The sequence below is a fragment of the Haliotis rubra genome, unplaced genomic scaffold (assembly GCF_003918875.1).
Source record: "Haliotis rubra isolate DU_JTF1 unplaced genomic scaffold, ASM391887v1 Scf298, whole genome shotgun sequence".
In the NCBI taxonomy this organism is placed as follows: domain Eukaryota; kingdom Metazoa; phylum Mollusca; class Gastropoda; order Lepetellida; family Haliotidae; genus Haliotis; species Haliotis rubra.
Window position 1 is genome coordinate 973,972 of NW_025766966.1, and position 12,942 is coordinate 986,913.

At 37.1% G+C, this 12,942-nt stretch overlaps 2 protein-coding genes across 2 annotated transcripts in view; one reads left to right on the plus strand and one right to left on the minus strand.

Annotated features, from left to right (window-relative positions):
* LOC124282311 (casein kinase I-like) overlaps positions 1–4,209 on the minus strand; it is a 50,894-nt gene extending 46,685 nt beyond the window's left edge. The window contains 3 exon segments of the mRNA XM_046718273.1: positions 2,427–2,496; positions 3,453–3,493; positions 3,701–4,209. Of these exon segments, the coding sequence (XP_046574229.1) occupies positions 2,427–2,496; positions 3,453–3,493; positions 3,701–3,884 (295 nt within the window). The 5' untranslated portion in view covers positions 3,885–4,209.
* Positions 4,210–4,439: 230 nt separating this feature from the next.
* The window catches only part of LOC124282312 (centrosomal protein of 120 kDa-like), a 53,491-nt gene continuing 44,988 nt past the window's right edge, over positions 4,440–12,942 (plus strand). Inside the window, 5 exon segments of the mRNA XM_046718275.1 lie at positions 4,440–4,770; positions 8,131–8,225; positions 8,227–8,403; positions 8,674–8,809; positions 10,827–10,978. Coding sequence (XP_046574231.1) covers positions 4,725–4,770; positions 8,131–8,225; positions 8,227–8,403; positions 8,674–8,809; positions 10,827–10,978 — 606 coding nt within the window. The 5' untranslated portion in view covers positions 4,440–4,724.

Consider the following 12,942-nt stretch of genomic DNA (forward strand, 5'->3'; position numbering starts at 1 on the left):
TATTTTAAGACAGTGACAGTGTTAGCACAGACTTAGGTATCAGATCATGTCATTGATTTCAAGGTTCAGTATGTAACAGCTCTGAAACAACTTGATATCTCCTTGCTGACCTTCAGTGCACAGCCTTCTGTAGACACTGGTTTCAATGACAGACAGGATATGACAATGCTTTACAGGGCTTATTCAATATGTTTGGATGGTTTCTAATAAACGTCAACCCTAGTCCAATGAACACATTTATGTGGAAAGCTATTAATCCTATCCAATTAATCCATAACTAATACTTGTAAAATGGATGGATAATACATGAATATGATAAGTCAACCTGAGATTTCAAATCAAAATATCACCAAAGAAAATCAAAATTTGGCATCTCTCATCCAACACTCAATAGATATTCCATGATTAACTTCCTGCAGTAATATTTGCTATGGTAACCAAAAAATAACACATATTACATAACACAAATGATCTACTAACTTGATCATGCATTTTGGTATCACTTTCGAATATTGTTGTGTAGGCAAAGGTTTATAACTAGCATGTGCTGATCTTACATGGCTCAGAAGAAGATTTATTTGACTTGGGCTTCGGACAACTAAGATTATTGATCTGGTCTTAGTACTATTACAACAACACTGTTTTCTGATTTTGAAATTAACAACATAAACAGCAAATGACAGCTAAAGTCTGCAAATGACACTGGATGTCTGAATCAAAACAGGTTGACATTTCATCTACCCAAGAATCTCTATGAGAGAACACGCATTTTGTTGCTCAATGCAGCACTCTGGAATATTCCAGTTATATCACGGCACCATAATCACAACTAGATCTACATGAGAGGGTGTACATCTTCTCCAAATGTTGTTGATCACCTATGGACAGCATATGGATCCTTGACAGCAGACTGAAGGTAACTGGAGAGAAGTTTACCAATGAAGGCAACTCAACTACAGCCTACACATCATCACACACTGGTCTGGTATGTTACAGACATGATTCATGCTCACATCAACCATTAATTTTCCAGCAACAGATTTGACAGCCCCAAAAGATACAAAATGAACTAGGTTGCATTACCATTGACAAACAAAGGCAATGGGAGAGATTATAAAATGTTCATCATTCTTGAAAAACAGGCCTGTTTGCCAGGTATAGAATGCCATATATCCTCTGTTAGATATCCAAAGGTAAATTGATCTTGTGCAAGTCCTTGACTCAATATCTACTTGGGGGCCAGAGTATATTCTGTTTAGTGAATGCACAATGGCAGTTCAAAAATTACTCTAAAATTCTACAGGCATATAAAGAGTCACAGTGATACAGACCTGTTTTCACTTTTCGGGCAAAGCACATGACCTGGCATGTTTGTCGAAAGAGACAACTAACGGGATCGGGTGGTCAGGCTTGCTGACTTGGTTAACACATGTTATTGTATCCCAAGTAGGTAGATCGATGCTCATGATCTACTCTATTATTTACAGACCGCTGCCACATAGCTGGAATAATGCTGAGTGCGGCATAAAACTAAACTAACTCATGACCTGGCATCAATTAAACGTTTGCATATATTCGAGGTCTGGTGCCTAATAGATGAAATGTGATATTTCAACAGTTCTCTTTGCTATTAGAAATAGAACTACAAATTCAAAAGATCCCATTGATGCAAGTAGCCACAAGCTAAACCAGTTACTTCCTATTGCAAGACCAGGTTGTGTACGTTTTTGGAATGGGTGCACTTCACTCCAAAGGTATGTATGACCAGATAAATTTACAGGATGCTGCACTGTTGCTAACAAATGTGCATAAAACAATGCCCACTCACAGTGGTTTGAATGCAGAGAATCAAACATTTTTATGGATGGTTGACATGAAATTGTAAAATTTGGACTTGATCCAAGATTGAAAAGCTTGTGCAGTAACAAGGCAACCATGATCTGTGTCTGAAAGTCCCCATTTTAAACAACAATGCCTAACTAACATGAATGCATCCCCGACCTGTGAAGATCCGGGTTAGAACTGATCTTCAGTAACCCATGGCATGGTTGTTGTAAGTGATGACTTACGGGATTGGGTTGTCAGACTCGCTTACTTGGTTGACACATGCCATCGCATCCCAATTGTGTACATTGATGTTCATGCTGTTGATCACTGGATTGTCTGGTCCTGTCTCGTTATTTACAGACCGATGCCATTAAGCTGGAATATTGCTGAGTGTGGTGTAAAACTAAACTCACTGAATGCATCCCCTTGTGGATATATTTGGGTATAATACTATGCTTGTGACAACAAAAGAAACACAAGCATTCTAACACAAAGCAAGAAGTCCTATGAAAAGGAGCGTAAGAACAAAAACATAATAGAAGATTTGAACTTACTCTCAATACACTTTGTTGAAAAATAAAAGAATGATCTTTTCTTACCTGCTTGTCCAAGTTGTTTGTAGAATCTGTACTCCAAATGTAGCTGTGGTGCCCGAGATTTCATAGGCTCCTGAGAATGAAAAAATGGGAAATATATATATTATGTTTTAGAACACTTGCAGCATCTTCATGATCAATCAAATTGATAATAACACCTTTCACAACGAACATATTGCACAAATAGGCTATTGAGATTTTTTATAAGCTAATTATTGGTGTTAAGTCTTATTTCATATCCTGGTCTCTAAATTAGTATTCTAAATTATAGATACATGTGGCAGGCATATAGGAAAAACAAAATGCCTATTGCCATTGTGTTGGATAAAGAATACACTTTCTTATTTTTGTAAATTCAGAGGTATTCTAACAGTGCATTCAAAGCAATAACATAAAACTAAGTATTACACAATCTTTTTTTATATCGGTCTTGATATCAGTGAAATACATTTTATTTCCTCAAAGACATAACATTAGATGCTACCAGACAAAATATTTCCTGCTAACAATTTTAACATTTTTACTGACATTGTTATCTACCACTGACGCATATGTCACTTATTAAGTGAAAAGTGGGAATATCAGAAATTTGGAGAGCCATTCCAACCCCTGTATCCCCTTGCACATACATCCTTGAATCCATGGATGAAAGGGACAGTTGAATAGTACACCAGGTGAATGCAGAATGATTAGAATAATAAATTATCTACCAGTTTTGGAAGTTTTGCTGAGATAACACCATTGTGGTTTGTTAACATGGTTCTTATAGGACAACGCAGAACTTACATGACCTTCGTATGTATATGTATGTATACACCACAACGGGTATAAACATGGCCTGGGCTATTAGCTATTGTTATATTAACTCTACTTCCCAGTAATTCTTTGGGGTACTACCACCACTATACACATCTCACAGTCACAAGTCAGTTTCAATGTTTGTAAACATTTCAAAAGCAGACATAATAATATTGTCATCCAGTCACATTTGACTGTTCACTTTATGTATCACCTATTGTAAATACTTACCAATTTGATTGCCACATGCTCGTTGTTGTACAGGTTCTTACCTGAAAAACAATTTTTAATCAAGTTAAATATGACCTCACAGGATGAATCATACAAAGTAGCAAGAAAAACTACCCAAATCTCAGTATGTATTGCCACTCATTAGCGTCATTGTTTATTTTACATTAAGGTCACAAGTACACTTTCACACATAAAATACCTGAGAGCTTGGTCACCTCAGATCGTATGATGAGTATATTAATACTTACCTAGACGCAGTTCACCGAAGTTTCCACATCCAATCTTTTTTCCAACTCGAAAATTTGGCCCAACCATGAGCACACCCGAGTTGCTAGAAGCACTTTGCCGGTTTGAACTGTGCATGCTTCTGGCACTAGATTTCCGTCGTGTTTGTTCGTCACTTTTTTCGTACTCTCTTTTTGGTGTACTCATGGGGATTTTTATGTAGAGAGCCACTCTAAAAATTAACTAGGAGGTAGGTATCCAACTGAAATAAAATCGGAGATTGATCTCAAATGGGCGATCTAGTCGACCAGGGCTGCCAAGCCCCATCTAATGCCCCTTCCTGGTTCTTCTTTGGGGCTCCGTGAAAAATCAAACATTTCTGCTAGGTACCGGATAAACAAAAGATCCCATTCCTTTCGTTCATTTCAACGAATATGAATAATTAGATCAACAAATTAATATATTCCTCCGTAAGATATCTTGTTTTCCTGTCTCAAAGGCCGTCTATGCAGGGGAACTATAACATTCGATTCTCTCAAATTCATCCGCGACCGCAAATTGTTGAAGGGCAGGTACATATATCATATAAATTTCAAAAGTATTTCCTCAAAAGCTTTGATTGGGTTCATCAGCATTTACGGGTTATATCTTGAAAAGTTTTTCACTTTAAATATTGGGGGTTTATGTTTTTGCATCGGATGGATATGAACAGGAAGATGTTAATGATTCATCCGGCTGCGTGCGCACTAAGGGATTCCCCGTTACCAAGTGCGGAACTGTCTATTTGCTGACAACGAACAAATAAACCTATGTGTGTGCGAACTAGTTAAAAAACATACGTTTAAAGGATACAGTCTTTTGATGTAATTTGTACGCATTCGTCAAATGAATACAACAATTTAAATGGCATAATGATAGGTCAAATTCGTCAGCTGATTATAACTTTGACGTCACTTCCGTGTCAACAAGCATGGCGGATGTTTTCGAAATTTGACTCTGCTGATCGGAGTATGTTTTTGCAAGTTTAGCTGCATAATTTTGCTTGAAATGACGGGAAAGGAGCGTTATCTTGTCGTTATTTCTGTTTTGGAAGGTATGTCTATGTTGAGTTTTCATTCCCGTGTACATATGGTGCATGTTCATGATGTAAACTAGAAAAGTAAAGCACCTGTCAAATTTGCAGGTCTGATCTCGTTTTTGATACAGCGGTTTCATTGAAATCACAGAAAACTCCTTCTAGAAATAAACATAGAAGTGTTAGTTATGTTCTTTGAAACGCAATACAGGGCAGACAACCTGAACATTCTTTTCATGAAACATTACACTTTAAAGATGTCCTGACCGAATAGTCATATTCACCATGTCCCATGATCGTTTGCATGTTTTGTGCAAGTTAGTTGTCTGTACATCCATTATACTAATCTGAAAAGACTGCTTTAACAATGTTAACTGTCTTGCAGTATTAGAAATTCTATGTAGAGTTATGAGAGCAATGGCTGGCGCCAAATTCCAAAATGTTAGTAAATATAAACTACTTTTGTTTGTGACGAAAACACCACTGATAGACAAATGATGTCAGCTTATAGAGTGAAAGAATATATATGTAAGACAATTTACTCAGTTCACACATACATTTGATGGATCCACAACTTTCTTATATACGAGATCATAGGATGAATGATGTTATGCTATTTAATCTTTCCATGGAGATAAATTATTAACATGTATACATTCTTTTCAATCCACATCATCAGATTTCTGAAAGAATTTGCATTTTTAGGTTTCAGAATATGTCTCAAAATCGTACATATTCTTTTCCATTAAAAATGTGAAATTGCTGGAGATTCTGTGGAATTGCCAAGGAAAACCTGTATGCTTATTGTGGAGCTAAGGCTGAGATTGGATGAAAAATGCCATTCCTCCCATTTTGCATAATCCTCGCAAAATTTTGCCAATGTCCACAGAGAGCTTCACCTACTTTAAAAGTATAAGCCAAATGTAACATTCTGACAAGTACTACTGTAAAGCAAATTCTATTCAATCAGTGTTTCGCACTTTGCGTCATAGTCTCTTTTTCATTATGCAAACAAACTAGTTTTGGGTATGTGTTATTATAGCATGATCAAACCTGATGTATCAAACTAAGGGCTACTTCATATCCAACTTCACAAACATATTCACACTGGGCATATTGTGTTTCATAACACAGTAAAGTTACTCAATCATGGCAGTCTTTTGACTGCATCAGGTTTAGTCCATTACACTTGATACAGATTGTAACTTTTGCTAGGCTTTTGTCCAAACATTTATTGGAGATATTTGTTACTTATTTTTTAATTCTAGGGACTATAAATGATGTTTGAAGCATAAAAGAAAGCTACAGTTTGCCCAAACAGACCAGACGTCTTAACATTTAACTTGAATAACGATTTCTATAAGTAAATATGTAATTTTGATAGAAACAAACAGCTTTCATATTGAAAAGAAGCCTTAGTGAGATGGGGGTTTCAGAAAGTGTATACCTTTTTTATCTTGGGCTATAGCATTACATTAAGGACTGGGCTGAAGGGGAAATAATAATGTTCAGGGACTATCAGATAGACGAATGATTAGGATTGCATGCTATTACCGGTATATCGCAATAAGCTATTCAAACGATACGTATTGCAATATTTTTTCTGAGAACCGGTATATTGGGTAAAGAACATATATATCTTTATGGTTTAAGTTAAAATCTACACATACTTTCATTCACAACAGATGTTTTCCTTCGTTATTCAATGACAAAACGGCATTCTGTAATGCTATAAATTGCATGGAAAAGAAAATAGAAGCCATGACTATACAACCCAATTTTGAGATTGTTGTTATCAGAACCATAACATTTATGCTTAGGAATTTATAATGTAGCAAATAGGATTGACATGCACAATTAGTGTCACTGACTGTCAAACACCTCAGTTCCCAATATATCGCAATACATATCGCAATGCGGGTACCCAAATCACAATATATTGCAATACAGTTTATTTGCCAATGCACAGCCAAACGAATGATTAGCATACTCACAGTGTCACTTGTTTCCCTACAGTCTGATAACAAAGGGTAAAATTATAAAGTAAATTTTACAACATTATGAAGAACATAATGATTATCTTTTAAAACAAAATCTCAATAACATGATATATGACATAATTGCCATATCATGGCTCTGTTTTTGTCACTTTATGATGGTTTTCCTTTGTTACTTAAAAAAATATAAACGATTTATCACACATCCCAAATGTATCTGTCTTGCCCCAAACCTGGTTTAGGTTTTCCTATTAAGCCTGATAAATTGTTGAGAATCCTGTTGGCTTGTCAAGATGAAGATAGTGGGTTCCATTCCAGAGATGGGTGTTACAATCAATTTCTTGTGTCCTCTGCTGTAATCAGGTTGAATAGTGACCAATTGCACTCTACCCTACTCCTTCACTTGGAAATCCACCCATGAAGGTCCGGGTTAGAATGAACCTTCAGTCATGCTTGTCGTAAGAGGCGACTAACGGGATCGGGTGGTCAGGCTCGCTGGCTTGGTTGACACATGTCATCAGTTCCCAATTGCTCAGATTGATGTTCATTCTGTTGATAACTGGATTGTCTGGTCCAGACTCGATTATTTACAGACTGCCACCATATAGCTGGATTCTTTTTCAGAAGAAGTCCTCCTTGGGGTACATATAAGCATTGAAATGTCCATTTTAAATATTGCTGAGTGCGGGGTAAAACTAATCTCACTCACTCACTTGGAAATCATCATATCTCTGCAGTGTTTAACTCATGTGCAGGTTATCATGGAATATAATTACTGAAATCAGATTATTCATCATTGGGAAGTGTTATTACTACTTCTATTGGAGATAGACGATGAAAACTATTTAATAGTTTGATATCGCATTGTGATCCAATTAATGAGAATATTTGTTGGTCAGTTGGTTTCATTATCCAACCCAGGACTAAATAATAAAATCTATTATTCGTTTTGTTATTTTCTATTTGGATGACTTTGTGTAGTGTGTAAAGAATACTGAAACTGATATGGGTTTTTTATTTACATGAACATTCAAGAGAATGAATGTGATATCATGTGGGATTTTATTGTTTTGTGTAATATTGATCTTAAGTTGATGAATAATTGCTTGTCGAAACCAATACTTTGTTTTAAATTATAACCAGTCCCTATTTTATGGTGCATAACACCGAAATGTGAAGGAGGTCATGACAGCGATCTTGCAATTTTTCTATTAACAAATCAACCATTGATTTTATGTCAAAGTTTGCCTGTATTTATCATGTTTGTTATATTTAGTAGTTTGATTTAATCTCTATTATTTTCTTTATACTTTTAAACACACTCCTTGATCAGTTGATATTTTGGTACTGTAAAAAAATTATTTGATTTTGATAATTTCAGGTCGAAAATTCCCCAAACGTGCTCGTCACAAGATTATTGCTGAAGCTCGTTTTGATGGAGAGTTGCTTGCTACAGATCCAGTTGATCATGTGGAATCCCCCAGATTTTACACAAGAACTGGCGTGGGAACTTGACAAGAAAGCTCTCCAGCAGCACAGATTACAGAGAACGTCCATCAAGATCCAGTGTTTTGCCTATGATGTTCAAAGTACTTTGAAAGAGGCCATAGGCTATGTCATACTGGATTTGAGAGCTGCGACAACTAATAAACAGGTTTACACCCTTAACCAACTATTGCATGCACTGTTAGATCTTGTGTGAAATACATGGCCACTGTTTCGTTGCTATGACAACACACAATGTGTGTTAATTGCTGAAACTTTGTGGAACTTGAAAATGTTATTATGCTTTGAAACAGAACTGTAATTATTAAATTTTGAAACAATGTTTCATTTGTCAATGTATTAACAAAATAACATCTCTCATTGTTTATCAAGAAAGTGTTTAAAAAGTATCTAAAAGATTTGTTCTCTTGTTTTCTAGGTTGCCAAGTGGCATCAGATTCTTCACTCAAAGTACCACAAGTCAAAGCCAGAAATCCGTCTGGCATTATACTTAGATGATGACAAAAACCCATCACCTGGGATACTTCCAGGACTGAGTCCAGTCAGACCAATTGGTATGTACACATTACAAGTATTCAATTTATGCTGAGAGCTTTGATTGTAGACTGTTAGTGACTGTAATACTATCATATTATATATGGGTGAGACCCATGAAAAATTCATTTCAAATTGTTGAACTTCTTTAAAGGGGAGTATTTTACGTGTTCTTTATGAGTGACATTTATGGGATGGTTTACTATGTGATATTCTTTTTGGTTGATAGATTTCATCTGCACAGTGCAGAATTATTATGTACATTTCCAGTTTTCTTTTCTTGTTTTGTAGTGATCAGGAAACAATTTCAAATGTAAGGGTAGCAATTGCGATCTGTTAGAATTGGAGATTCTACCAGTAGATATTGCGATCGGAGTCTCTAACAGTAGAGATTGAGATCGGAGTCTCTAACAGTAGAGATTGAGATCGGAGTCTCTACTGGTAGAATCTCCGATCCTACTAGTAGAGATTGCAATTGGAGTCTCTATGTACAATTTCCTATTCACCTGGTAGAAACTCCAATTCATCTGTGGGCAAACAACAAAGACACTTTATTTGCTGAACAATAACATGCATTTTATTCAGGATAACACTAGACTGTTTCCAGTTCAACAGATATATTTGGAGCTAAAATACAAACGTGATTTGAGATCATATTACAGTATATACACATCTTACAAAACAGATTACAATGATGATCAATTGTATAAATCATTACATGTGTACTATATATACTATGATGGTTAAAGCCTGCTATTACACAAAGATGGACATTATCAAGAGCTATGGTGATTTGAAGCTCTGTCATGATGGATACATGTACACAAAATGCTACACCAAGAAGAACTTTTGTCAGATGGGACCTGAATATTACAGAATGAAATGTATTTTACACTACTTCTTGTTCATTCATTCTTCTTGTTCATTCATTGCTTGCACAAGTGTAGAAATGCAATCTCTACTAGTAGGATCAGATTTGAGTTTCTGCTGGTAGAGATTGCATTTGTATAGGTTATTCTATATAATCAGAGTCTCTACCAGTAGAGACACCAATTGCAATCTCTTCTGGTAGGATCGGAGATTCTGCCAGTAGAGACTCTGATTGCAATCTCTACTGGTAGATACTCTGATCGCAATCTCTACTGGTAGATACTCTGATCGCAATCTCTACTGGTAGATACTCCGATCGCAATCTCTACTGGTAGATACTCTTGATCGCAATCTCTACTGGTAGATACTCTGATCGCAATCTCTACTGGTAGATACTCTGATCGCAATCTCTACTGGTAGATACTCTGATCGCAATCTCTACTGGTAGATACTCTGATCGCAATCTCTACTGGTAGATACTCTGATCGCAATCTCTACTGGTAGATACTCTGATCGCAATCTCTACTGGTATATACTCTGATCGCAATCTCTACTGGTAGATACTCTGATCGCTAATCTCTACTGGTATATACTCTGATCTGATCAATCTCTACTGGTAGATACTCTGATCTGGTAGATACCTGATCTCAAATCTTCAATCTCTACTGGTAGATACTCTGATCGTAATCTCTACTGGTATATATTCTGATCGCAATCTCTACTGGTATATACTCTGATCGCAATCTCTACTGGTATATACTCTGATCGCAATCTCTACTGGTAGATACTCTGATCGCAATCTCTACTGGTATATATCTAACTTCTACTGGTAGATACGCAATCTCTACTGGTATATACTCTGATATACAAATCTCTACTGGTAGATACTCTGATCGCAATCTCTACTGGTAGATACTCTGATCGCAATCTCTACTGGTATATACTCTGATCGCAATCTCTACTGGTATATACTCTGATCGCAATCTCTACTGGTATATACTCTGATATATACTCTCTCTACTGGTAGATACTCTGACTGGTAAGACTCTGATCGCTACCTCTACCCTGACAGGAAGAGATACTGTGGAAGGCCAGTACAACTTAAAATCAAATTCACTCATTCTGTCAGTTTTAACCAGTTAATATTGAGTCAGTATTTCCTTGAAGATGAGGCAGACTTGGCAAAGGGGTTGCAACCACACACTCTCAAGCCAGCCCTGAATGAAGATGAAGGATATTATCAGATTGGTCCTGCCAAGCGACACACAGGACAGTTTGTTTTGTCTGTCACTATTGCATATGCTGCAAATCTAGCCCAGGTAGGTTGTTACCCTGTGTTGTATGGGGGTGTATGTTGATTGCTATATCAGCCATATTGTCTTGCTTTCGCTGCCTACACTTTTACAGGCCTGGCCTCTCTACAGGATGTTCCAGCTCTGCTTCTAGAAAGAGCTGATAAAACATGTATAACTGAAACACTGCATCAAACAAAAACATGCTGATTTATTCAGTTAGAATTAACGATGTCTAGGAAACAGAACATGGTACATTCATGCTTCTTGAGCAATAGGAAACTCTCCTGACATACATGTTGCAAGGTCTTCTTCTTCTGGATGCAGCAGTATTTGCATTTAGGACATCTGGCACCAGCTGTCCTGAAGGCAGCATGACTCAACATGCTCAACCCTAGCTTGCCATATCCTGAGAAAATCTTATCTTGAGGCATACCACTGAAAAACCAATGGAGAGCAACCAAACCGTGGAATATGTACACAATTATAATAGAAATAGCTACACATATTACAAAGAAGACAAAGTCACAATAAAGTTGGCATCATATTGATTAAAACCTGCCACATTTTCAATGGAACCAACCTCAGAAAATCATGCAGACCATATCAAAACAAGAGCACATCTACTTTTTGCCACCTCAATAGAAAATGTGGTAGGTTTTAAACATTATGCGGGGACATTTTGTTAGCTTTAGGGTTGTAACGATGCATCAAACTATCGATGGATTGCTATTGTTGAGTCTCAATGCATTGATAGTATGTGTGACTATCAATAGTTTAGTATTTAACCTCCGTTGATAAATGCACAGTGCAAAATACAGGAAGTACCAGATTCATTCACTTTGATTTAGAGTTACCTCTTAAACAAACTTCATCTGGGTTTCAAGCTTCTTCTCAGTTATTAAAAGAGACTGAAACTACTTCAGCTTGTTTTTATTTCATATAAACTAAACATTCATTCGGGAAATGACTTCAAATGAGACAATTCAAGGAGGAAAAAACTATTGCAATAGTTGGTCGCAATAGACTATTGTTATGTCAATAGTATGTTGCAATAGGCTATTGCAATAGTTGTTTCCCCTCAATAGTCACAGTTAGCTTCCTTGACATTTCTTCCACAATATGTTATTTTAAACTTTCAGTTTAATAATGCACAAAATTACAAATATATGTTATATACTCAGTTTGAACAACACAGATCCTGTCTGTATGGATTCTTCACTATCAGTGTTGATGTAGTCAGTGACAGGTGACATCTATACTGTTGTTTTCCAGTTGATCCCGAGCACCTTGCCACTGCCTGCTAGTGGTGACATCTAATACTGTTGTTTTCCAGTTGATCCCGAGCACCTTGCCACTGCCTGCTAGTGGTGACATCTAATACTGCTGTTTTCCAGTTGATCCCGAGCACCTTGCCACTGCCTGCTAGTGGTGACATCTAATACTGCTGTTTTCCAGTTGATCCCGAGCACCTTGCCACTGCCTGTTAGTGGTGACATCTAATACTGTTGTTTTCCAGTTGATCCCGAGCACCTTGCCACTGCCTGCTAGTGGTGACATCTAATACTGTTGTTTTCCAGTTGATCCCGAGCACCTTGCCACTGCCTGCTAGTGGTGACATCTAATACTGTTGTTTTCCAGTTGATCTAGTGGTGACATCTAATACTGTTGTTTTCCAGTTGATCCCGCAGCACTTTGCCACTGCCTGCTAGTGGTGACATCTAATACTGCTGTTTTCCAGTTGATCCCGAGCACCTTGCCACTGCCTGCTAGTGGTGACATCTAATACTGTTGTTTTCCAGTTGATCCCGAGCACCTTGCCACTGCCTGCTAGTGGTGACATCTAATACTGTTGTTTTCCAGTTGATCCCGAGCACCTTGCCACTGCCTGTTAGTGGTGACATCTAATACTGTTGTTTTCCAGTTGATCCCGAGCACCTTGCCACTGCCTGTTAGTGGTGACATCTAATACTGCTGTTTTCCAGTTGATC